The sequence below is a fragment of the Exophiala xenobiotica genome (assembly GCF_000835505.1).
Source record: "Exophiala xenobiotica strain CBS 118157 unplaced genomic scaffold supercont1.3, whole genome shotgun sequence".
Taxonomy (NCBI): Eukaryota; Fungi; Ascomycota; class Eurotiomycetes; order Chaetothyriales; family Herpotrichiellaceae; genus Exophiala; species Exophiala xenobiotica.
This window is the reverse complement of record NW_013562492.1, coordinates 3,492,773-3,517,139: the sequence shown is the minus strand read 5'-3', so window position 1 is coordinate 3,517,139 and position 24,367 is coordinate 3,492,773. Positions and strand designations below refer to the sequence as shown.

General features: G+C 51.1%; 8 protein-coding genes across 10 annotated transcripts; 3 read left to right on the top strand and 5 right to left on the bottom strand.

Moving 5' to 3' along the window:
• Positions 1-459: 459 nt before the first annotated feature.
• Positions 460-2,773, bottom strand: PV05_05550 (uncharacterized protein). The gene is made up of 3 exons (XM_013462068.1): positions 2,318-2,773; positions 1,755-2,264; positions 460-1,679 (listed from the first exon to the last, which is right to left on the bottom strand). The coding sequence occupies exons 1-3, from the start codon at positions 2,438-2,440 to the stop codon at positions 582-584; spliced, it is 1,731 nt and encodes a 576-aa protein (XP_013317522.1). The 5' UTR covers positions 2,441-2,773; the 3' UTR covers positions 460-581.
• A 444-nt stretch (positions 2,774-3,217) lies between these two features.
• Positions 3,218-8,009, bottom strand: PV05_05549 (uncharacterized protein; the record flags this gene model as incomplete). The annotated part of the gene is made up of 10 exons (XM_013462067.1): positions 3,218-3,417; positions 3,465-3,608; positions 3,665-3,833; positions 3,887-4,337; positions 4,385-4,791; positions 4,840-4,932; positions 4,988-5,277; positions 6,572-6,893; positions 6,941-7,788; positions 7,838-8,009. The coding sequence occupies 10 exons, from the start codon at positions 8,007-8,009 to the stop codon at positions 3,218-3,220; spliced, it is 3,096 nt and encodes a 1,031-aa protein (XP_013317521.1).
• A 732-nt stretch (positions 8,010-8,741) lies between these two features.
• PV05_05548 (uncharacterized protein) lies at positions 8,742-10,470 on the top strand (the record flags this gene model as incomplete). The annotated part of the gene is made up of 2 exons (XM_013462066.1): positions 8,742-9,426; positions 9,473-10,470. 2 exons carry the CDS (start codon positions 8,742-8,744, stop codon positions 10,468-10,470), a joined length of 1,683 nt encoding a protein of 560 aa, XP_013317520.1.
• A 288-nt stretch (positions 10,471-10,758) lies between these two features.
• Positions 10,759-13,254, top strand: PV05_05547 (uncharacterized protein). Its single transcript, XM_013462065.1, has 6 exons — positions 10,759-10,895; positions 10,954-10,978; positions 11,036-11,351; positions 11,399-11,845; positions 11,892-12,506; positions 12,557-13,254. Exons 5-6 carry the CDS (start codon positions 12,112-12,114, stop codon positions 13,212-13,214), a joined length of 1,053 nt encoding a protein of 350 aa, XP_013317519.1. The 5' UTR covers positions 10,759-10,895; positions 10,954-10,978; positions 11,036-11,351; positions 11,399-11,845; positions 11,892-12,111; the 3' UTR covers positions 13,215-13,254.
• Positions 13,255-13,613: 359 nt separating this feature from the next.
• Positions 13,614-15,540, bottom strand: PV05_05546 (uncharacterized protein; the record flags this gene model as incomplete). The annotated part of the gene is made up of 4 exons (XM_013462064.1): positions 13,614-13,818; positions 14,049-14,408; positions 14,569-14,954; positions 15,086-15,540. Coding segments are annotated over 4 exons (1,404 nt in total), but the record flags the coding sequence as incomplete, so codon positions are not given.
• A 604-nt stretch (positions 15,541-16,144) lies between these two features.
• On the top strand, positions 16,145-17,614 carry PV05_05545 (uncharacterized protein). The gene is made up of 3 exons (XM_013462063.1): positions 16,145-16,562; positions 16,677-16,940; positions 17,011-17,614. The coding sequence occupies exons 1-3, from the start codon at positions 16,193-16,195 to the stop codon at positions 17,604-17,606; spliced, it is 1,230 nt and encodes a 409-aa protein (XP_013317517.1). The 5' UTR covers positions 16,145-16,192; the 3' UTR covers positions 17,607-17,614.
• Positions 17,562-19,063, bottom strand: PV05_05544 (uncharacterized protein). Its single transcript, XM_013462062.1, has 3 exons — positions 18,544-19,063; positions 18,096-18,330; positions 17,562-17,976 (listed from the first exon to the last, which is right to left on the bottom strand). Exons 1-3 carry the CDS (start codon positions 18,944-18,946, stop codon positions 17,703-17,705), a joined length of 912 nt encoding a protein of 303 aa, XP_013317516.1. The 5' UTR covers positions 18,947-19,063; the 3' UTR covers positions 17,562-17,702.
• Positions 19,064-19,239: 176 nt separating this feature from the next.
• PV05_05543 lies at positions 19,240-23,026 on the bottom strand. 3 transcript variants are annotated; one of them, XM_013462060.1, is made up of 3 exons: positions 22,836-23,026; positions 22,572-22,784; positions 19,240-22,495 (listed from the first exon to the last, which is right to left on the bottom strand). In XM_013462060.1, exons 2-3 carry the CDS (start codon positions 22,667-22,669, stop codon positions 19,468-19,470), a joined length of 3,126 nt encoding a protein of 1,041 aa, XP_013317514.1. In that variant the 5' UTR covers positions 22,670-22,784; positions 22,836-23,026; the 3' UTR covers positions 19,240-19,467. The 3 variants fall into 3 exon arrangements, with proteins under 3 accessions (XP_013317514.1, XP_013317513.1, XP_013317515.1); XM_013462059.1 differs by having other exon boundaries at positions 22,572-23,026; XM_013462061.1 differs by lacking the exon at positions 22,836-23,026 and having other exon boundaries at positions 19,240-22,784.
• Between the last annotated feature and the right edge of the window lie 1,341 nt (positions 23,027-24,367).

Genomic DNA, 24,367 nt, shown 5'->3' with positions numbered 1-24,367 from the left:
GTCAGCCGTGTAAGTCGTGAATGATTTGCAATGTCTGGCCTTCAAGTATCACAATGGTCACAATGCCAGTCTGTCATGTTGGAACGAATTGTTAGCGTGGGATCTTGATTCGGACAAGCTTTGCGCTGCTTTTACACTCAGCCTTGTGAGCCCCTGGTGCCTCAGCCTCATCTTCATTTTGGCAATCTCCTTCCACCCCGGACAGACTTCTACTACGCGTCATCCTCCTGCAAATCTTGTATTCCACTGGCGGACTCTCTGGAGAATCTACTATGACTTGAAGGATATGATGTTCTTCTACGAAAGTGCCGTGGAACCGGTGTACTTCCTACATAACTTTGAGTGACTACGATCTGAGTTCCAACGGGACCGTCAAACGCTTGGGTCTCGTGGATGCAGATTGGGAAGATCTCTATAGAGACATGGAAGGTAAATTCGTCAAAGGTACGAGCAGTTGAAGAACATAAAAGAATCCCTGTTCGATGTCCCAGGGCCCTAGTACTAAGGGTAGTCAATTCCTAGAACTCTGACAGTCTTCAATCTGTCTTAAAAGATTATTAGAACGTGAAGTAAAATTATTATCAAGTGTAAAGAGTCTTCTGCCACCAGTCACACCTGAAATTTGCCTGGGGATCAGCATTGAGAGCACCCAGTCTGGTTCCGTTCAACGTGAGAACCGATGCATTGGTCCCATACGCCGGGAACCAAGGGTTCTGGCTGGAGGCATGCCCGTTGTTTGGCGATCCACTGGAGACGAAGCTAATGATGTAGTCCTGCAATGTAAGAGCAACTTTCTCATTCACTGGTAATCCTTCCCAGGTCAGTGTACCGTTGCCATTGTAGAAGGTGTAGGCCAGATCATCTGCATGGATGGCCGGCGGAACTGCGAACAAGTACTTGAAGATGCGTTTCGAGACAATTCCAGGCAGAGCTTGCGCTAGGTATCGTGTGTTACACAAGAAGCAGCCTTCTGCCGTTGTCTCGGCGGCTCTGAGTGGTTGTGTAGTGTAGTTGTATTTGCCGGAAAGGTCATTGGGATATAGGCTCGTGGCGATGTAATCCACCACGGCCTCGGTGGCGTTTGGAAAGAACAGACGCACATTGCCGCGGTAGTCCTCGTCGTTGGTTAGGAAGGGTGAATCAAAGAGCACTCCTTCATTGAAATTGGTGCCCATCATCACGGCGTTGAGAGACCTGGCGAACCGCCCTTTGGCAACCAGCTTGCCTGGCATATCCGGCACAAAGGAGCCGTCCACAACCGGCCCAAATGTATACGTGCCATACCTAGAGCGGCCGACGATGACACTGTTGACAAGGGCCATTTCTTTGAAAGTGAGACTGCGAAGGTCTTCAACGTTCCGCATGGTTTTGTTCGTCAGTGCCGATGCATTGGTCAAGGCGTACTCGATCAGACGGTTTTGGAAGCCGGGATTCGCGTTCGGTTGCCACCCTGGGCTCTGTAGGATAGCTTGGTGGAAGGGTGCTTTACCCTCTCCTCCAAAAGCGGTGATCTGATGAAAGATCGAACCTCCACCGGCCGACTCGCCCATAAGCGTGACCCTCGACGGGTCTCCGCCGAAGAGATGGATATACTTCTGTACCCATTCCAAAGCCAGGCGCTGATCGAGCAGTCCGACGTTGGAATCGCCTTCTCCGGTGACATTGGCTGGGAGAAAGCGCTTGTCCGTGGACGTTAGCCTTTGCGTTGGATCCAGTAGAAGTCACGGCCCAAAGACCTCAGCTGGGGCACTTACGAAAAGTCCAACTCGGTAGTTCATGGAAACGAAAATGAAGCCCTCTGCACCCTCAGATTGGGCTCTGGTAACGAGACCTGCAGGAGGCTGCTCGTGTTTATAGCCCGCAGAAAATCCACCGCCGTCTATCCAAACCAGAACCGGGGCTGCTTTCGAGGACGAAGTCGGTGGCTTTCGAGTCTGAGACGACTGTGTAGGCCCAGCAGGGAAAGCCTTGGATGGCACAAGCACATCTAGAAACAGACAATCCTCGGTCTCTTCGGCGTTCATGGGTGGAATCTGTGAGATGTTGAATTGCGGCGGTTGGAGTTGCGACGCTGGTATTCCTTGAGCAATCGCCATTCCATCTGATAACCAGAAGGGATGCGTTTGAGCGCATCTCGTGGCTGTCTGTCCATCGTTCATAGTGCGGTTCTTTGTGGTCGGAGGCTGAGGTGCTTTAAACCTGGTTGCTCCTGTGATGGCCTCTCCGTAGCGGATGTTTGAAAAGTTGTAATACGAGCCGGTCTCCTGTCCCGTTTTCAGCGCTGCTCTATCAAGATAGCACAGCCGATATTACATACATTGAAGGTGGACTGATGGATGGCATAGTCAAGGTCGACTACAGGTAGTTGACTTGATGTTGCCCGGGCTTGTGAAAGAGCGATTCCTGCAAAGAGGAGGCCTAAAGTTTTCAGAGGGCACATCTTGTAGATGTTAAAAGGCCTGAAGGATGTTTGGGCAGATAAATAACGGTTCTAGGCAATTGTACGCCTACGTACGAGAATCCTGGGATGCTAGGGAAGCCCTATAAACGCTTAGCAAGCTCTGATAGACTTTGACAACAGAAGCTTTTGTGCTCGAAGTTTCTTGGATGGTGAAGAGTTATTGCTCCCAGGATACTGGCGGATAATGTCTCGATTCGAGTAACAAGTTAGGAGATAATGGGACTAGGAGGACGCAAACCACGGTTGACAAGACGACTGAGAAACTTAAGTATAGAGTTGCTTCAAAGCATTTAGTAATGAACCGGCAGGAAGATCTTAGCTTGCACAAGCCCCGAGCAAAACTTCGTGTGAAAAGTATATATATTGAGCATGATACCGCCGTATTCGTGAGATATCACGCCCGGCCCATGTCGGGTGGGTACGGCTGAGTGCACGTACGTCCAAATCGGGCAGCCAATATGGTCGGTTCTGGCCCTCCTCAGGATCCGTGCGCAGCCTGGACTCTTCCCGATTAAGTCGTCGCAACAAACAAAAGAACAACAGTATGATCGTCCAAAAGTGGTGCGCCATGTGGTGTTTGAAATCCAATTGAAACAATCCGCACAGATGGCGGCCCCATTTGACGCGACTTTTTCTGAGCATTGTTGTCGAACTCTAAGCCCTTTCGATTTTCTGATCAGGTTGGTCTTGCGACTCCTGGGCAAAAGGGTGAGGTCGGTTCTCCAATCTCCAGAATCCAGGGGCCGACGTATTCAGCTAATGAGCAAACCGGATGTTGAGCCTCTTTGTCCCGGTGTCCTTCGTGGTAGAGAGGTAGTTCGCTCGCTCGAAGTCGCTCAAAGAGTTCCATTTGCTTTCTTTGTGTTGATTCCGCTTAATGTAATATAGCTTTGCCAGGAAGAACAGAATAATATTGGCCGAGGTAATACCAACGAGGATCTTATTTCCACGATAGTCTGGGTTGATCAGCATACGATTCCAAGCACAGTGGTTATTGACTTACAGTAAGGCTTGTCGTCGTTCCGATATACGTTCACAGCAACAATAGATCCGATCTGGTAGCAGATGTTGTATACGGCTGCGGAGACAGCTCTCGTGCCCACGCTGTTCGCGTTCCGAGAGATCATCCCGACGAGGATCGCGTGAGCTTCAAACCTGGTTAGTCTCATTACCCAAGGTTCTGTGCCGCATATTTGTGCTTACTATACGGCTCCCCATTGACTCCGGTGAGAAGAGCATAACGTATCCAAGGACTAGCACTCGCAGGAATCGCCAGAAGTCCGATGAGGAATGGCAGGACCCAGAAGTTACTCGTTGACCCGAAGATGAGGCGCTCGCGGTATCTTTCGCTCAGCCAGACCACCACCAGGATCTATGTCGAGGTTAGCACAGTCTGTTCTCAATCAGCGGAATGCCAGTACTTACATTGACAAAGAACAGGAAATACCCTGGAACCGCGAGCATATTGGCCTCGAAGACGGTGTATCCCAGAGTTCTCAAGGTCAAAGACAGATAATTAGCGGCAGGCTGGAAAGGGATGAAAGCCATGATGCCAAGCTGCTTCATGTCAGGCGAGATCAAGCAGAGGATGAAGAGGCTTACAATGTATGTCGGCCACAGGTCAATGTCCTTTACAGCCTGCCAAATACCTCTCAGATCCACATGTTGCCGGTTGTTCATATCGCCTTTAGACGGATCATCGCGGAGGATACGATTCACTCCAATCTTCTCTTCTCGCTCCGTGAACCAACCGGTCTTGCTGTGAAGCCATGTCGCTCTTCCACGGAAGATTTTGTGCGTCTCTGTGATACTGGGTGGCATCACCAAGAAAGTCATCAGCCCAATGACTATACTCATAAGGCCTTCGAGCAAGAACCTATCTCCCGTAAGCTTCACTTCCATACTTATGGATCAAGTACTCACAGCCATTGCCAGCCTGACCAATCGTTCAATCCACGCATTTTCAAAAAACCCGCCGCAAGGAGAGCCCCAATTATCTGCGTCAATGGTATAGCAGTCCAAAACACCGAAAGGCGCATGGGGAGTTCGTTGGACTTGTAGAAGTATGAGAGGTATAGAACCATCTCCGGGATGAACCCGCCTTGAGAGAAACCAAGCAGAGCACGAGTGATGAAGAATCCAGTACGGCTTTTGATCAAGCATTGACAAGCACAGATAGTTCCCCAGATGCAGATTGAAATGGGGGTCATAACATCGGGACCAATCTTCTTGCTAAGAAGGCCGCCAGGGAGCTCAGCAGCAAGAAAGGATGTCAAGTAGATGGTCTGGCCACTGTTGAAGTCGTTGGTGTTCATGTTCAGTTCATCAAGCTGCTGATGTTAGCCTCATCCCTTGAAGCATCTTTCCTAGGGACCTACCATGTTATCGGAGACTGCGCGATTAACATTTCGCCGAATGAGGTCAAGCGAAGAAAACATTATCCAGACCCAAGCCATGATGCGCATATCGAGCTGATCGCGAGACGTTAGAGAGTGTTGCAGATTTTCGGGATGGAACATGCTGTACCTTTCGCACTAGTCTCTTTTCTTCAGTAGCATCCCACTGACATGCTGGGTCAAAGCGATGTCGCCCTTCGTACTTGGCATCTCCATAGACGTTGGACCAATATTCAGCGTTCTCAAGAGTCGCGAATGGGTGTTGTTGAGTCGATCCCAGAAAAGGATCTCTGAGCTTGGACTGGATGTCATCGACATCGAGAGGCACAACAGAGCCTGCAGTGACTGATTGAGGCTCTTTCTCTTTAGCCATCTTGGAAGCTTCGATGCTTTTCTCGTCCATATCGGCGCACTCGGATCCTAGACGGAAGGTACAGTCTGATCACTGGTGGGCGTTCTTGTCGAAAGGCAGGTTCCTATGCATTCCAACACGCACTGGGAGAGATGTGCAAGGGGTCTTATAGTCTTCTTGATAGCAGCATCTGTATGTCTCTCGAGCTTCACCACTCATAGATAGCCTTATCATTTGGATGAGCACGACGAATATGGCCTTCAGCACGCAATACCTGTCGATATGGACCCTGACAACCAGCACAGTCGCATCTTCCGTGTTCCCGTCACAGCACGCAGCTCAATATTGACGGGTTGTGCTCATTGTCCAGAATATCACTTGCCTGTTAAGTCCAAAAGATAACGAATAGCGGGAAGTGGAACCAGTAAGAATCGAGAACGGACGGCTGGGGAGGCCCCACCGCGGTGTTCTTATGGGGCTGCCAGGGCGGACATCCACTTATAACGTGGATACATTCGGAGTAGAAGTCCATGGTAACAGGTATTCCAGCGTGGAAGCTCTCCTCGTGTTGCGGAGTTGCCCCCCGTCCTCATTAGTATATAGACGCTAACGGACATGGACTCCAGGCGGCCTGGCGACTCAGGATTAGGCAAGGATCATGAGCACCCCTTTCAACCTTTGCGGTCTCCGAGCCAGAGTGTTTGATGTCTTGGACGTGGTGCAGGTATCCGGGGTGCTCTAACTTGCGGGCTGCATCCAGAGTCGTTACAAGTAATTCATGTAGACACTCTCGGTTCATGCGTGAGATACGGGTTGCCTAGGCTCTCTCTCAGCCGTATCTACAATGACAGCCACTGTGAACAGTCTGTTGATGGATTAGGCTTGAGAGACTGTCTATGATAGCCAAGGCCTCCCACCTTTCAAAATGACATCTCCCTACTTTCGATCTAGACTTCTCCCCCGCGCAAAGAGCGCAGATATCAGAGCTACCGCAGCAACCGCTGTATTCGCAAGGAAAGCATAGCGTAAGGCGCTATAATAAACATGACGAGCTGCCAGTTGCACATCTGGCGGAAGTGTCTTTAACACTGATACCGAGTGCCGTATCTCGTCAATCAACTGCATCAGTCTCAGTCAACCGCGCCATCCGATCCACGTGAAAGGATGCTCACCTTTTCTTGATCTGGTATCCCTTTTAATGCCCGCGGCAGCTCTTGCGTGAGAACATTCTGTATTAAAGTAGACGACGCAGCAACACCCCACACGGTGCCCATGGAACGGAAGAGGTACACCATAGAGGTAGACACTGCTTGCTCTTCAAAAGTTCAGCCTCGATACAGAGAGATAAAGACGAGCACTTACCATTGTGGTCGAATGCTGCTAGAAAGGTGAAGAGAATGGCGGGATATGACATTCCCTGGCCAAAGTTCGCAGGAATTAGGTAGATCAGATACTTCCACGGGGTGTCTTGGTATCTGAGTGACGCCACTAAGCCGTTGCCTACCATCATCAGCAAGCACCCGACCCGAACTAGCTCACTAAGGCGACCCCAGCGAGACATGATGATGCCGGAAACAAGGCCGCCTGCTGGCGTGGCTAGTGAGGGTATCACAAGTCTCATTCCAGCTCCCGAAGCGCTGTCTTGGAGGACGACCTGGAAGAAAAGTGGTAGCACGAACAAAAACTGGACATACTATCAGCTTGGGTGATGGTGATAATAGCCTGGCTTACCGAGTATGCTGCCATGCCAACGCATACGTTGCTGATGAGGTTGGACACAGCAAGAGTCCCCTTCAACATGGACATTGGCATCACCGCTATTGCTTTCGTTCGCATCTCGACTAGCACAAATGCCACAAGCAAGAAAACGCTCACTACCAGTGCCATAATGACTCGGATATCGCTCCAAGGATAGTTGTTACCCCCCATACTCATCGCTGCCAATTGGGCAGATAGGCCAAGAACCAGTAAGAGTGCTCCAGCAAGGTCGATTCGCTTCCACTTTGAGGTATGCCCGACACAAGTTGCAGTCTCTTGGTCGGGGGATATCTTTCTCTCGTCTTCCTTGATGACGAGATGTCCGACCATGAATGCGAATGCTGAAATGGGCACTTGACACAAGAAGCACCAGCGCCAACCGATGGTGTCTGCTATCAAACCCCCGAGAGAGGCTCCGCATATCGAACCAAAGCCGTGCAGTACATTCTGGCATGCTTGGTACATCCCTCTCTCTTTGAAAGGTATCAGATCGGAGTTGATGATAGTAGCCATGGTCATGAGGCCGCCGCCACCAAGGCCAGTAAGTGCTCTCATCAGATTCAAAGTGATGATATCCGGTGCAAGAGCGCAGCCCAGGCAGCCAAGCAGAAAGGTTATAGTGGCCGTGAAGAAGCAAGTCCGCCGTCCCAAAACATCCGAGAATCGACCATAAAGTGGTTGAAATGCTGTACTCGTGATCAAGTAGGATGTTGTCAGCCACGAGATGGTATTCGCGGCATTGAACTCTGATCCGATCACTGCATAGGTAGATGCAGTAATGGTGCCATCAAACCCCGAAAGAAACACGTTCGAGAAGATAGCTACCCGTGTCAGTATTCAAGACGTAACAGTAGGCTTGTCGGGTTGTACCTATCTGAATCCAGATGAACCCTGGTCCAGGCTTCCATTTTTCTTCCGCTGACTCGGTCCCATCTGCGCAATTGGCGAGCAGAGGGGTCGTCTCATTGGATTTGCTGCTGGTATAGTCCTGCTGAGGCATTTCCTCTGCACGATTTGAGGAGTAAGATGGGAAGGTGTCCATTGTGAGGATTCAGACTCGGAGGAATAACGTATCGAAGGCCAAAAGAAGAGATCATGGAACTCTACAGCTGCGATTGATTGCAATAAAGCGATTGCAAATTAGGATCCGAGTAGCCATACCACTCGCGAATCCATGGTTCAGGTGGATCTGTTTTGACAAATATTGTACGCGTGCAGAGCACGGAATTGCCTTGTAGATGATTGATTGTGAGCCTTCCTGAATAGTTCGACTGGTGGTATATTGTGTTCATCTAGGGCACACACGCTGAGACGCATACCAGAGGCGTGAAATTCTCGATTCGCGCATAGCATAGATGAAAATTATTGACAATTGCATGATAGGGGCCCATGTCCGTGGCTAGTAGGGGATCCAAATTGTGGAGACGGACAGCAACTCCGTGGGAAATGGAATATTCTCCACAGCTTCGATCTGCATCCACGGACATTGCGTCCGTCTTGCCAGCGTTATGCAAGCCAGGCAGGATGGTAGGGATTTTGAGGCAGTATGTGTCGTCCAATGGAAGACATGGGATACTGAGTCCTCGAGAAATCTGGCACAAGGGGAATTTGATGGCCGTTCACGATTGCGCAACGAAGCTACTATGTTACGCGAAAGACACCATATAAACGGTAAACCCCTCTTTCCAGTACGCTGGAGAATAACACTCCCAGCAGTTCACTTTCTTAATTGATAGCACGATACATAGCCGCGAGGATGGCTATTACAACCAGGATGTCAGGCTTTTGGGCCTCTGTCAATCTTCTAACATGGCTCTTGTCGTCCATGCCGCTTGTCTCGGCCAATTGGCGCTACAAGTCAAGACCGGACCTGGCACCACCAACCCTCAATATCACCATCCCGGCAACAAAAGAGGTCGAAAGCGGATATCTTTTCATGGCACCGTTCTCCGGATTTCCGGAAGGTACTCATCACGGGCCTGCTCAAGCGGCTCCTTATATCTTCACCGATACAGGAGACCTCGTCTGGTCAGGATTCACCTACTTTTCAATCTGGAGCACCAATTTCCAAGCTGCACGTTACAAGGGCAAAGACATCCTCTTCTGCTTTGAGGGAAGCCATAACGCAGCATATGGTCATGGTCATGGCCACACGACATTCCTCGACCAGCACTACGAGACGATTCGAGAATTACGGGCTGGCAATCATCGCCTGACAGACAAGCACGAGTTTCACATCGTCAACGAAGAAACAGGTTTGATTCAAATTTACCACCCTGTCCCGTACAATCTGAGTGCCTATGGAGGAAGTGACGAGCAGCAATGGATCGTTGATGCTAGATTTCAAGGTTGGGCTCCTTTGTACGTCCGATTGTTCCAGCTAACCTTGTCAGAACTTGACATTGAGACCGGTGCTGTCCTTTTCGAGTGGAGTAGTCTGGAACATGTCGATCCATCAGGTATGTCCATAACACTTCACTGACTCATAGTTCTGACACGTTACAGAGGGCTATCTTCCACTGAATCCAGGGCAGGCGGGCGCCGGTTACAACAGCTCCGATGCCTGGGACTACTTCCATATCAACTCCGTGGACAAGGACGATGAAGGCAACTATTTGATCTCGGCTCGTGACGCCAATGCCGTCTACAAGATCGACGGCAAGACCGGAGATATCATTTGGCAGCTCTCGGGGAAATCTTCCAGCTTCAAGATGGGAGACGAGGTCGAGTTCGCTTTCCAACATCATGCACGCTTTCAGGGGCGATCGGAGAATGGTACGAAAGAGATCATAAGTCTCTACGACAACTCGGCTCATGGTACCGAGAATGGCGCAGGGCATGAGGTCCATTTCTACAATATTTCCCGGGGTAAGATCATCGAAGTCGACACTGAAACATGGGAGGCAACAATCGTGCAGGCATTTCACCCGCCAGACAACTTGTTATCCAAGTCACAAGGCTCGACTCAATTGCTACCCAATGGGAACGTTATGGTCAATTGGGGCTCTGAAGGTGCCATGACAGAGTTCAAATCTGATGGTACCCCAATCTTCCATACCTATATGGACTCTGGCTTTTTGGGTGCCGGTGTTGAAAACTACCGTGGCTTCCGTTACAACTGGACTGGCATTCCAAATGAGGTGCCAGCTATCGTTGCTCTTGAAGATGACAACTCGACCAGTATCTTTGTTTCTTGGAATGGAGATACCCGCACCAAATCATGGCGGTTCTATGAGGTCCAGGGTGAACGTCGATCATTCATTGGTGAAGCCAAGCGTGAGAGCTTCGAGACGGAGCTGAAACTCGACCGGGTCAATGTCAAAACTGTGCAAGCAGAGGCCTTGGATGCTGAAGGCGCTGTTCTTGTCGATACCTCTGCGGTGAAGCCGGAGGTGATGATCCACGAGTACAAAGGGGAAGGGAAATTTCAAAAAGAGAAGACTGGACTGATCCCATGGCTTACCTTCAGGGGACAGAAATTCTTCAAGAGCGAGGACCTTTAAGATCGTGCAATTTTGTGACAGGGATACTGAATGGTCTATAATATGGTTGGAGCTCTCCATCAACTTCGAATCAATGGATTTACTCTCAAACAATCCAAACTTGCCATCAATTTCGACGCAGGGCAATCCTGTAGGTACGCTCCAGCACTTCATGGAGGCTACTGTAGTACAAGGCTAGCCAATAACAATGCAGAAATCGTGGACTTCGGAGTTGCACCCCGTTGTGGGGCGATTGCGTGCTTATCGCTCATCATCAGCGGGCGACTCGATATCAAGTTGTCTCCAGGTCTCTCCTTCCTTCGAATTCTCCATCATCCTTTCCGCACATCCAATTCCAATTCCGAGATTGATGAGTTCTTTCTAGTCCTTGGAGGCTTCAAGTTAGCCGTCTGCAACATGTATCGAAGCGTCGAGAAGAGAATCTCGTAGGGTTCCTCCTGCTGGTCTGCGAAGGCCATCTTGCTGATAACAATTCGTTTGCAGCTGCAAGCGATGCCAAACACGCAAAGTACTTTGAAGTGCCGTCTTAGTCGGTTGCGGTCCTATTGCTGACCAAAGCCCACAGATCAAATGCTCCCGGACAGCGCCTTGTCGAAGCTGCTCCATCGCTGGAGTGCGATGCGAGTTCCGGTCCGATGATTGGAAGCGTGCTCCAGCCTCTCAAGAATATGTGGCTGCGCTGGAAGGCAGGAGTGCAGCTTTGGAGTCATTGCTTTCAAGTATCAAGACCACAGCAGGTCATCACCGAGAGGCCATCATCCAGGGCATCGACCTTGAAGATCATCTCTCCACGACCTCCATACGTACATGTCCTCCAACGGTAAGCTTTGATGATGGGGAAACCATCGTGCCAGAAGGCTGTTGGAGCAGCCTCGAAGAAGGTAGATCACCGAGTCGTGGTCAACATGCTCTTACTGAAGCGATGCAGGTTCCGTAATCTTCCATGGACCCGGCAGTGCTTACAGTACTGGTCTGATTCGGCCATGTCCCTCGGCACGTACTTTCACCGACGCGTGCGCGTCCAAATGCGTATCTAGCCTTCCTGGAATTGTGATCAATGAATGCATCGAGCTCTTCTTCCAGTGGCAGCAGCCTTTCTCAACCATCGTCGACCGAGATGCACTTCGGTCGGATCGTCCAGCTGGCTCGACCGAGCAGACTTCCTCAGGTCTTTTGTACACTGTATGCGCCTTAGGTGCGCTGATGTCTCACGATCACAACATCAAGGATTTGGCTCCTTCGTTTGCGTCTGCCGCTGAAAATCTGCTGTGGGACGCATTCTATATTTCCCACTTCAGCACTGTACAAGCATTTCTGCTTTGCGCAGTCTTTGAGAGCGGCAGAGGGAATGTGTCCAAAGCTTGGATATACTCAGGTTCGGCATCCGTCAAGCCCACACAAACAAGCATTAACGACTGCAGGAATGGCACTTCGCATGGCAGAAGACCTTGGAGTCCACGAGGATCACCTGCCACCTGTTTCAACAGGCCCTTCAGGTACGCTGTCCGTGGACTTCGAGTCACGGCGGCGTATGTCTCTAACCCTATCTATATCCGATAAGTCACCACCTTTTCTTGTGCATCGGCAGACTTCACTGACTCAGGTCCTAGAATATTCAGTCTCTTTTTCGGAAGGGCACCCATGACGAGTATGAACCAACTCGACGTGGATGCCCTGAAGTACCTTGACTCCCACATTTCACACCCAGCTTCTGGGAATGCATTGCCATACCGGACCTCGAATTCGCCCGTGACTCCACCGAGACCAACTCAAATGTCTTACGGTGATTCGACTGCGGCTTGTACCTTGCTATTGCAAAAGCAGGCTCAGCTTGGAAGAGTCATCGAAGAAATCCAGCGCCAATCACACTCCTCCAGCCGAAAACCACTGTGTCAATCTGCAAGCTGGATCGAAGCCTTGCACAGTAAGCTGAACGCTCGGCTCTTGGGCTGGTATGATTCGCTTCCTGGTGAGCTGCGGTGGTCCAGATGGAGTTCAAATCTCGACACCCTCGAACCAGACCTTGCCACTCTTCAGTAAGTCCTTCTCAACATAAAGACCTACCATAATAACTGACTCGCCTCAGTGTCATGTACCAGACCACAAGACTCCGTCTCAACAGACCCTTGCTTGGGAGAAAGTGGCACGGAATCTACTCAAAGCATCGGTCCAACGGTGTATGTCAAGCCTTTGACATCTGCGAAGATTCGATAGAGACGATTGTCGGAATACTCCGTCGCTTCAGTGTACAGCATACTCTGAAAAATGCACCGCTGGTCTTCGTTTATGGACTCATCGCAGCCGTTGATGCGTCACTGGCAATGGCATCGGGCAGAGCGCCAGAAGAAGGATCCGATCCGCTCCCAGGAGAGACTGTTCTGCTGACCATGGACACGATGCTTCTGGAACTCTCCCATTCTTGGAGGATCGCTGGTGACGCGAGGAACGGACTGAGAGATCGCCTGCAGCAGGTACAGATGGAGATTTTTCCCACACCTAGAGACGACAAGTCCACCAGCACTCCCTCGACTTCTACCGGGATATCTCCTGATTTCCGTGACTATTATACTGCGGATCCGGGCACAACATTTGCGCCGTGTGCTCAGGCCTTGCCGCAAGCGTCGCTGTGGTGCGGAAATAACCAAGAGTTAGACTTGGAAATCCTCGGAGCCAGCGACCTGGAATTCGACATGTCGAGTGTCTTCCAGTACGGAGGCAATCTAGCCGACCTACGCACGCTTTAGGCAGCCTTCTCAGTTTCAATAAAATGTTGATCAATTGTTATCTTCGTAAGATTGTATGATTTGGCTTTTTGGTGCCCCAAATCCTATACTTCCTCTCGTCTCGTGTATCGGGCTTCGTCCGCAATAGAGATTGCTCCACGTCCGACTTCGGCCTCGGTCTGCTGCGAAGGCGGTCCTTTTTCACCAGTTTCGACTTGATCTTCTTCCGGTACCGTATCGACCGCCACCTGCACTGGAGGCGACAGTTCATCAGGTCTTTGCAAGCCCTTGTCCTCCACGAAGAACATACTGAGAAAACAGACAAACATGGTCGGAGCCCATAGTATGAAGACCGCTCTGGAGGCGTCCGCATAAGCAGTCAGCACGCCATCTCGTTGGTTTTGGGTTAGGGCACTCAAATCAGGCGTCTTGAAGATAGATGCGGTGACGGTCTGGCGAAAAGAATCCGGCAACGCTTGAGGCAGCCGAGATTGCAGGACGTTGGAGAAGATGGCGGCGCATACGGCCAGGCCCGTGGCGGCTCCGAAGGTTCGGCAGAAGTTGCGTGTGCTGATGACCACGGCGCGATCTGCTTTGACACAATGCGCCTGTGACGCGACGAGAGCTGTTGGGAAAAGGTTACATGGTTAGCACGAAGTTCCCATTATAAGTAGAACACGTGGCTTGACGACGGAGGTAATAATCTCCCCTTTACTTGTGATTTGGCGACGGACCTGATAAGCTCCTCCTTTGCTCGTTGATTGACGATGGACCATCGAAGAAGGAGCTGGGATACAAGTGGCGGAGCGGGGGTGGCCCCTTGTGCTGAGTCTGGAAGTAAGGTACAGTACTCACTTGGTTGGAAGCAATTCCCCACCCCAATGCCCTCGATGAACAAGAGAATGGCCATGGCCCAGATGGGCAGTGACCGAGAGAACATGCAACACAGTGCGGCACCGACGGTCCAGACGCCATAACCGAACCAGAGCACTTCCCCGTACCGACCCGTGCGTGATATGTACTGGCCCGACGCGACGGACGTAAAGCTTTGAGCTCCTACCATGGCAGCAATGACGCCCGCAGACGCCAACGGACTGAGTCCGCGGACGTTCTGCAGTGCGAGTGGGACGTAGTATAAGATGCTGTAGTAGACGGAGCCGAACAGGAAATTCTGCGCCAGAATCGCACAGACGGCGCGGTTCTTGAACAGGCGAACTAGTTTTGTGTGAGAAGAACATCAGCCTTGGGTCCCACCATGGTCCAATCAAGAACATATGCTTTGGGGGGGAAAAGGAACAAAACAAAAAATTGATCCGTGGCGTGAAGAAAGTCCAGCGAGCGAGCGGACCGGAGCCCATAGGCCATAGGCACTTACGAGGCATGGTTGGTAACTGGGCGACCTTCCATTCGACAAGAACAAAAGCGACCATGCACAGTGCTCCGAAGATGATCATGACGATGACCATGACACTGCGCCAGTCGAAGTAGCTTCCACCTCCAGAGATGGGGATCAACAACAAGATCATGCCGGCTGTGCTGAAGAAGGACCCGATAAAGTCGACCTTGCGGAGCTTGGACTTGAAACTGTCCTTTGGTTTCTTCTGTGGCAAGACGACGAGAACGATGCCTCCGGCCGCGATTGCCAAGGGTGAAATGAACCAGAACGTGGCCCGCCAGGTCGCTTTCTCGGTGAAAGCCGCCGATATAAAGGGGCCGATGATGTTGCCCAAGCCGACGCAAGATCCTAGGATGCCTTGATACCTATATAGTTTATTTTCCTTGTCAGCATTGGTCAATGATACGTCACAAGTACTAGTAGTACTCGCGAAGGACATTTTCGCGAAAGGGAGATGGAAATATAGACATAGAGATAGACAGAGACAGAGACATACTTCCCCCTTTCTCTCAGGGTCACAATGTCGCTCGTAACCATCATCGAAAGAGCCGTGATGCCGGCACTTCCCACGCCACTCAGGCCTCGCAGGGCGTACAGCTGGGGTCCGCTCTGGGCGAAACCGCATCCCAGATCGCCCGCCGCCAGCAGCACGATGGCCGTGAGAAGGACGCCTTTCCTCCCGAAGATGTCGCTCAGTCTCCCATAGAGCACTTGGAAAGTCGTGTTTGCGATCAAATTCGCCGTGGCGGCCCAGGAGATGGTGTTCTCGGCATGAAGATCGCCGCCGATGGTGGTCAGCATGACACCGACGGCATTCTGGTCGATGAACGTGACGAGCAGAATGCAGGCCAGGGCCGAGAAGACGACTATGACTTGCTTTTTCGGGAGGAGGTTCGCTTGGTCTTCAAGCTGGTAATGTTGCTCGCGTGCGGATTTGGGTTTGTGTGCCATAACGACGGTCCGTGGTTTTCGGGCTCACTTGCATATTGCAGTGTGCCGTGAACACCAAAAAGAAGATGAAGAGTAAGAAGTCAAAGAAGAGACAAGCATCGCTGCGGAAGAGACAAGAGTCATTAAGCTCATGGGGTCGGTGGGTAGATCGCCAGCAGCCTCACACAGATGATGGGCCTGACCCAGGGCGTGAGGTGGACATGTTCCGTGCCGCTTAGCCGGCGTACGCTGTACACAGTACAACAGCGGAGGAAGTCATTGCAGACAATTCCCGGGCCGGAGGCGCCAGCCGCCTATTGACCTACATGGGTGGGTGGCAGAGCATCGCATAATAAGAGACAGGCTGCCAATCAGTGACCATAGCTGAGGTAGTATTGCGGTGACAGAATTGAGGGTACCTGGTACTGTGGGTAGAAGCAGTTTTGGCTGCGAGAATGGAAATTTTTCATCTTGAAATGCCGAAAGCCTGTAATTTCGCCGACCACAACGCCGGTAGCGGAAACAGCAACTTACTGTGGAGGCCGCCGACCATCGCCGTCCCACGTCATGGCAGGTCTTGCTGCTAATGTCTGGATCTGAACCTTGTCATCGTTAACAGAGATGCTGGGGACTTGCAGAGGGCAGCGCACGAGTCAAGCATGCAAGGCCAAGGATGGAGTATCAACCTCAGAAAATCAAGTCTTCTTTCGAGATGTCACCGCCAATCCTCGATATTCCAACGTCCGAATACACGGTGCGTGTCCGAATGATCGACCCTGGCGCCGTTATGACAGTCAAGGCCGAATTATTCATCAAACCCGTCCAGAAAGGCCATGAACTGCTCAACCTCACCTGCGTAGCGTTCCTCATCGAGCATGCACCTTCCGGTAAAAAGGTCATGTTCGATCTTGGTGTCCGCAAGGACTACTGGAATCTTGCCCCTGTCATCCAGAAGCGCCTTGGAGCTGCTATCCCCAGCTTACGAGTTGACGGGGACACACCAGCGGTACTCCAGGAGAACGGGATCAGCCTTGAGTCGATAGGTAGGTTTGGACTCTGGTGCCACAGCGTCAGCGCTGTTTCTGGTTCATGCATTCTTTGCTTGTTGGAGACTTCCAGGACCTCTCTCTTTCTAACCAATCCATCTATCCATCCAGCATCGGTCATTTGGTCACACTACCACTGGGACCATATAGGTGACATGTCTTTGTTCCCACCTTCAACAGAGATCGTCGTCGGGTCCGGTTTCAAGGCTTCGCCCGTCATCCTACCGGGACACCCCGAAAAGTCCGAGTCACCTCTCAACGCCTCTGACTTTGCTGGTCGGAGTCTCGACGAGATCGACTTCAAGGCCTCGGGCTTGCAGATCGGCGGCTTTGCAGCGCATGACTTCTTTGGAGATGGGTCTTTCTATCTTCTAGGTACACCCTGCAGTCTTCTAGCCTCAACATGCGTCCGAGCTCTTGTGGAGACGATTACTGATTCTCGCAGACACACCTGGCCACTGTCTGGGCCACATGTGCGGCCTGGCACGAACTTCCGGGGGCAAAGACAGCACCTTCCTCTTCCTAGGCGGCGACATATGCCATTTTGTCGGCGATCTTAGGCCGAATAAAGCATACCCCATGCCAGATCCGATCCCCAGTGACGTGCTGGACGACGATCCTGGCGACTTTCCAAGTCCTTGTCCATGCAGCATATTCACACGCCACCATCCTCTCGCGTTAGAAGCGGCAGACGCCGAGGAACGAAGAACGACGCCATTTTACCGTGTATCCGACCATAAGGCTTCTGCATATATTGACCCAGCGGCAGCACAAACCTCGGTGGAGAAGCTGATCGCATTCGAGAGCTCCCCGAATGTGCTTGTCTGCCTTGCTCACGACCCTGCGTTGTTGAAGTACTTACCTACCCTCAACTCTGACCCCGCCTCAGATCTGAACAGTTGGCAAGAAAGGGGCTGGAAAGAGAAATGCAGATGGAACTGGCTGAACGAGCTGCCACGCAACGGTAGGCCGGGCAGGAAACCTCTCGTGAAGGGATTTTGGAGAGACGGGAAGTCTTGGAACAGACCGCAGCCTGCATGAGTTCCAAGCATTATGATTCATAGTATCCTACCTTTCACGCAAATCCAAATGCAAAGCCTGCCATCAAGCATATTTGAGAAAACTCGTCTCAAGTGTTCACCGCACTAGGAAGGCCTTCAAATCCAACGCACCGCCAAACAATCTCAACAAGAAGAACATCAAGACAACCGTGCTCACAGCACTCAAAACCGCCACAAGAACCAAATGTCTCAACAAAAACACCCTCTGCGCCCGCCGAGGACCCTTCACCGGCGCATACGTTCCGACCATCTTCTTGATCGGCTTCACATTATCCGTGACAGCGGTGTGCAGGCCGCGCTGCATACCAGGTAATCCGTCCATGCTCCAAGCATTCTTAAAGGCCCAGTACCTATTTTCGCCATCGGACGGGTCAGTCAGTATCCGTAAGTCAAACCTCGTTCAAGCAGACTTCTCAGATCATCTCGGTGGGGGAGACAACAAGAGTACCTAGGTAGGCAAAGAACGAACCTTTCAATACCATCCTCCCTCTTTCCCGCGCGCTCATTCGCGACCCGCTTCTCGAAGAAATCATTCAGCGTGGAGCGGAACTTCACAAAATCATACATGGGCATGCTAAACCCGCACGACGTGCCGACCTGGTGTATATCGACGAGGATGATCGATCTCGTCCCGGGGATGATGGTGACTTTTTGAGATCTGATGATCTCATTGAACGCCGGGGTGCCGTATTCGAGCACGTTTCCTGCCCATTCAATCGTGTCAGCTTTTGCTCAAGCCCCTTTTCACGTCTGCCTATGCTGGCTGGGGATACGGTTTTGTGCGGTCCGTCTCCATGACCTAGTAGCAACTCCTAATGTGCTCTGCCTCGCTCTCTGCTCCGGATGGGGTCGAACGACAAGAGTAAACAGGTAGAACGAGTGTTGTCCATAGCAAAGCATGACATGACTTGACATACCCTTTCCAAAGATCCTCAAAATCCTCGGCGGCCCCTCAAAAGCGTTGAACATAACCGTGATCCTCCCATTACCGGGCTCGTGTAGGTGGCTTGTCGTTTCGATTCCCGACCCCGTGAGGTCCATGTACCAGAACTTCCGGATCACGATATCTTCGGCGGCCTTTCCATCTTGCTCTTCACCTTCACCTCGTTCGTTTTTATTTTCCTCCTTAACGTCCACGACTTCACCATTCTTGGTCTCTTTAATCACCCCGAAGAACGGCCCGCCCTTGTCGGAGATGCCCTTTGGTGAGACATTGACGTGTCCATCGCCGGCGAGCGGCGCCGACGCGATCCAGAAGACCTTTTGTTGCAAGAGCCAAGTGATCAGGGACGGTGGGAGTGTTTCGTAGAAGGCGCCCATTGCCACCTAGATATTCTCGGAAACCGCGTCCTCCGTAGTACTAACTTTGATGTATCCGTGTCTATGCGTCTGTTCCTCAAATACACTGCTTTGCACGATGTGGTGCACAGTGGTGGCATGGGTGCTGATGACTCAAGCCTCGAGGCGCCTATAACGTCGACTTTTCATTGGAAGTCGGTGGACGTCCGATGTCGGCAACCAGGCCGTGTGTTCGCAGGATCTGTGAGAAGGGAGATCGAGATAGCGAATTTCACGCATGCTATCTCAGCGCCTCGGCACTACCAATGAGGATGATTGTATTCTATAATGGATTGTTACGAGTAGACAAACATCCATAGCTCGCCAATCTGGCAAAGTGCAATGTATGCGGCCCGTCCTGGGATAGTAATGCCTGAGTTGATCCATGCTGCTTACAATGCTAGTTGACAGCGACTCCTTCAACCATAGTATCCTATACAATCCAGTAGCCGGCTCCCTGCACGCCTTGATCGTGACCGTGTCCCATATCCGAACCGCAACGCCTAGATTTTGGCTCTCTTCGCCATGTCCGCAGCGTCCATCATGGCGTCTTCATCGCGTTTGCGCTTACAAAACTCTTCAAAACTGTTTCCTTCCTTGATCCACACATCCTTGACTTCCCATGTGCGCCTATCCCATTCCGCTGCTTTCGCCGCCCATTCCTTCAGGGCTTTCTCGTTTTCTTCTCGATTTTTGTTGGTTTGATCAGTGTATGGTTTTCTCTCTTCCTCGGTAAGCGCAGCCCACATCTTGCCCAACTCAACTCGGACTTGATCCCGTTCAGACTGTTTCCCCTTCTTGCCAGCCTTCTTTCGCTCATCGCCCAGGCGAGTCTTGACTTCCTCCCAGTGCTCGCCAGAGTAGAGAAGGAATGAGTTCACATTGGCTTTTGACGGCTTGACCGGCGGGGGTCCGAGGTCATCGTAGATCCGAACCCACATGGCAGCATCCCATGCTTCGTGCAGCGAGTTGTCCTTCTCCTTTACGGGTCGGGTGAACGTGCCGGCTGGGAGCAGCTCATCTCCTTTCCTTTTGCCACCTATAGCCATATGAGTGTCCATCTGTGTCAGGTCGATGGTTGTGCCGGATCCCTTCTTCAGGGTCGAGGCTGGCACCAATGTGGGTGGAATGGGTATACTGCCGACCAGTGACTCGAAGACTTCGTTAGCTGCCCGAAGACCTGAGAGATATGCACCATGAACGGTGGCAGGATGTGTGGCGATTGTGGCCTCACCAGCAAAGAACAAGTTTTGTATAGGCGAGGCAATGAGGTCATAATCGCCGGGTCTTGCTTCGGCCGCCACAAAAGAATATGTTCCTCTCGCAAACCGATCCGAGCCCCACCGAGTGACGATGGACTCTACTGGTGGCGGCACATTCATGGGGCCGAAGACATTTCGTAGCTGTTCGACGCACTGGCCCACGAGAAACTCATCAGGAACTCGTTCTGCTTCGTGGGCAGACTCGCCAGCCATAAGTGCAATCAGCACAGGCAGGCCGCTTGTCTCGATGCAATTCCAGAACAAATAGAATTGACCACGACCTTCTTTGTAATCACTTTGGTTGTTGCCATTTCCCGTACGAGGCGGACGTAGAAGACCAAACATGTCTCTGTCCACGTCCCAGAAGGGTCTTTCGAAAACAAGAATCACCTTGTTCAACAGTCCGAAGCCCATCCTTCTGATGGCATCACGCTTCCACTGGGGCAATGGTGGATCGAATTGGATGGACTGTTCTTTTAGTACCCCAAGTGGTGCAGCAAAGACGACTTTGTCAGCCTCAATTGACTGGCCATCTTCACAAGTGACGGTAGCCTTGCCTTGCGAGCCAACTGCACTGTATCGGATGCTTTTCACTGCTTTGCGAGTGCGCACATCCAAGGGTTCTGGATGCCGCCACAACGCGCGCGGAACCTGTTGATAGCCACCCACCACTTGTGCGTGCTCGCCCTCAAACTCGTTGCCAATATCTTGATCCCAGCCTCGGAGGCTCAACTTGTCAACATTTGCTGCGTTAGCATATTCGAGGTTGGCAAAATGCCAGTTGATCAGACGAAGGGCGTAGGGTTTGAGATCAAGAAATCTCTGGTACTGATCGATCCCAGAACTCATGACGGTGCCAAGAGACTGGTTGAGATGCCTGGCCAGGTCGTCAAATTCAAGTGTTTCATGCATCTGAGTTGTCTTTCGAAGCAAGAACCCGAACTCTTTGGCCGCTTGAGCCGCCGGTAGCTGTGTCTTGGTCTCTGTACTTGTCTCTACCTCTTCTGAAGACTTGTCGCCTTTGGCAGCTCGATGACCTGCGCCTCTTCGTCTGGACTTCTTGTTAGGAAGTAGTTGATCAATTGTCCCAAGAGCGGTGGCTTCTTCGAACTCTTTAATGGTGAGACCATCCTCGTCTGGCGGATCCCGCCCAGCATCAATCATATCTTTATCGCCCTGTGCAGTCTTCTTGACAGTATGTTTGAGACGGTAGTGTCCGGTTCGCTCAAGGACATCATTGTACAATCTTTCTATCATCGCATCATTGACACCATTGACAGGGGTACCGTCGACATCGTACAGGGTAGATAGGTCTCGGAGGAGGTGATAATCGAGGGCAAGTTGGCCGCGAACGATGGCGTTGAGGGGGTTTCCGCGTTCAAACCCAACGATGATATGGGCGCCCATCTCGACCGTAGGTCTCTGATCAGGTGAGAGTTTGGCCGACCGCATGCTCGTCAGTGGATGTGAATATATGCGGCCCCCTATTCGGTCACGTCCTTCAAGAACGATAATTTGGGGAGGAGCACGGTCTGGGTAGTGTCGGAATAGGTTGGTCAGCTGGCGAGCAGTACTCAAGCCGGCCATGCCACCTCCAATGACAACAACAGTCTCTTGGGAAGTTTCCTTCTTACGGCCACGACCAACGGATTTGGTGATCGCAGGTGGCTCGACACAGCCGAAATTGATGTAGCCTCGTCGGAGTAGCCACTCGTATGCAAAACAAGCAAGACGAGTCCATCTCTCGTCTCTTGTGCAACCAATCGCCTCTTCCAGGTTGACGCTCACACTTGGATTTCGAGACCATAATCTCAAGATTCCGTTCCGGATATTCAAATATACACTGACGTGGGAATAACATAATTTGTCTTGCAACAATTTATGCTCATCTTCGTGTAAGGCATAAGGATTCAGTCTCGAGGCTTCGGCTGCAGCCACACATTGGCTGGCATATTCGGAGGGAGAGAGCCTAGAAGGAATAGACGACTTGGCTCGGCAGGTTGTTGGCACTTTCAAAAACATGTAGGGGCTTACGTTGTTTGTATTCTCAGGCTTTGCTTCCACTTTGAGCGTGGTTTTGGCATTTTGATCAGGAATGGACGATGCGACAGAAGCTGAGGTCATCGAACTATTGGGTGAATCGCGGTTGTCGCTCTCAAGCTGAAGACTTCTCAGGACTGAAGCTTGACCACTGAGAGATGCTTCGTCATCGTCTTCTTCCATCTTGATATAGGAATCATCCGAATCATCAAGCATAGGCTCGTCGTGACTGGATATTGGAATCAGCATCCGAGCGCCACTCTTGATACTTGGCCTTTTGCATGGAAAATGTATTTCATCCATACCTTGAATGGCTTAGATTGGATGCTCTCACCACCCCCGGATGAGCGAGCAGCGTAGACATGTTGTTGATACTGTGTGGAAGACCGGTTATGGCTGCCATAATGACATCTGTCCCGGTAGAGAATGACTTGATATTGGCAATCGCCGGTCGAAAAGATTGAATAGATGGGTCAAAAGATCAAAGAGATGATCGAAAAGGACGTCCGCAAGAGTTTCTGAATACCGTTAGCATGGATCATACTGATGTTTGTAGCCTGCTCTTGTACGGTACGTCTGCTGTGGCCCTAAGATTGGATATGATATGCTCCACAATCCCTGTTGTCAACGACTCATCTGGTATTATTCATATGCAGTCAAGAGTCTTCCTGCGTCGTAATATCTTCCACGTCGGTCGGAAAAGGAGTGTAGGTGGATGGGTAGGCATTATCAGGCCACTGTGCTGAGGAAGAGATGTGTGAGGGAGTGTGAAGAGGAAGAGCTTTCCCAGTCCGTCTCGGGGCCACTAAAAATGACTCTCTGGGCACAACATGTTTCAACCGCAACTCATCAGCGACGACCTTTGTACAACCGATATATCGTCCAGCGATACACAATGAGCATTCTGCTACATCTCTGTTGACTGAATCCTGCTTCTCTGATGCTACATAATTCTCACACTCATGGAATTGGGCCTGACCAGTCTCGACACCATCTTCCTGCTACCCCTCATTGCCAACACGGTACCGGCTGCTCCTGCGCTGGCCTTTATATGTCTTTAAAAGCACCGGAACGAGAAGAAAATCATGAAGAACACATGTCACGCTCTATACAAGATGGCTAGCCTACCCATGACCCCGATGTCGACTCCTCGAAGGAGTGTTGATGCATGTTGGCGTCGGTGAAAAATTTGCAAATTTGCAATACCACCCTCCTCCGGCATTACTTCTCCTTATCAACACCGCTGCGGCCTCATTTGCTTCTATAAGACCCTGTTTTTCGCACATGGGATGCCTAGATGGAAATTCGTCTAGTCAAGGTCTTTTGATGAATGGATCATCGATACGGCCATGCTGCCACTAATACACTAATGTGGTGGCGGGCGCAGGATATATCTATGACTTCCATTGGCTCTGCGCCCTCTTCAGGTGCAGTATTCTGGCTCGCCCAAAAGATGTGTTATTTTCCCCCTGTCTTTGAATGTCTCTTTTCGTCCTTTATACCATTGCTCGTGGCAAAGCTGACTAGCAGGTGCTTCGATTCGATTCGATCCGATCATATAACCGCATGACCCCAACCTGTTACCAAAACGAGACGTTGCATTCTTTCTACCAGCGCACAATGATCCTTGTGATTTGCCACACGTTTTGAGCTCCTGAGTGGCATGCTTTCTGGGGTTAGAAACTTGATGAGATGCAATACGGTACAGCACATAGAATTGTCTTCTAGGCCAAGAGTGAGGTCGGCGACCTGGTAGATCATCTTCTCGTGTCACAACTGTTTCAAGGAAAAAGCTCTGTTGCTGGCGTTGTGGACAGCGTTCAGCATATATTCTGCCTGCGGAACTGTGAGTGGCGCAGGCTGTTGACCCTAGAGCGTACCATATCTATTCCTGAGGTCAACCCCCTGCAAGATGTTCAGAAATAGCTTTGTAGGGAGAAATGCACATGATCGTGTAAAGCCGAGTCTAAGAGCAGTGGATGTTGTGAGCCTCAGCCTCGTGTCTTTCTCAGCGATTAATTGAATGCGAATAAGGTACTTTGCGTGAGACGGCTGAAATGCAGGTGGGGGGTTAGCCGCATCCTTCACAATCAATGGCCGT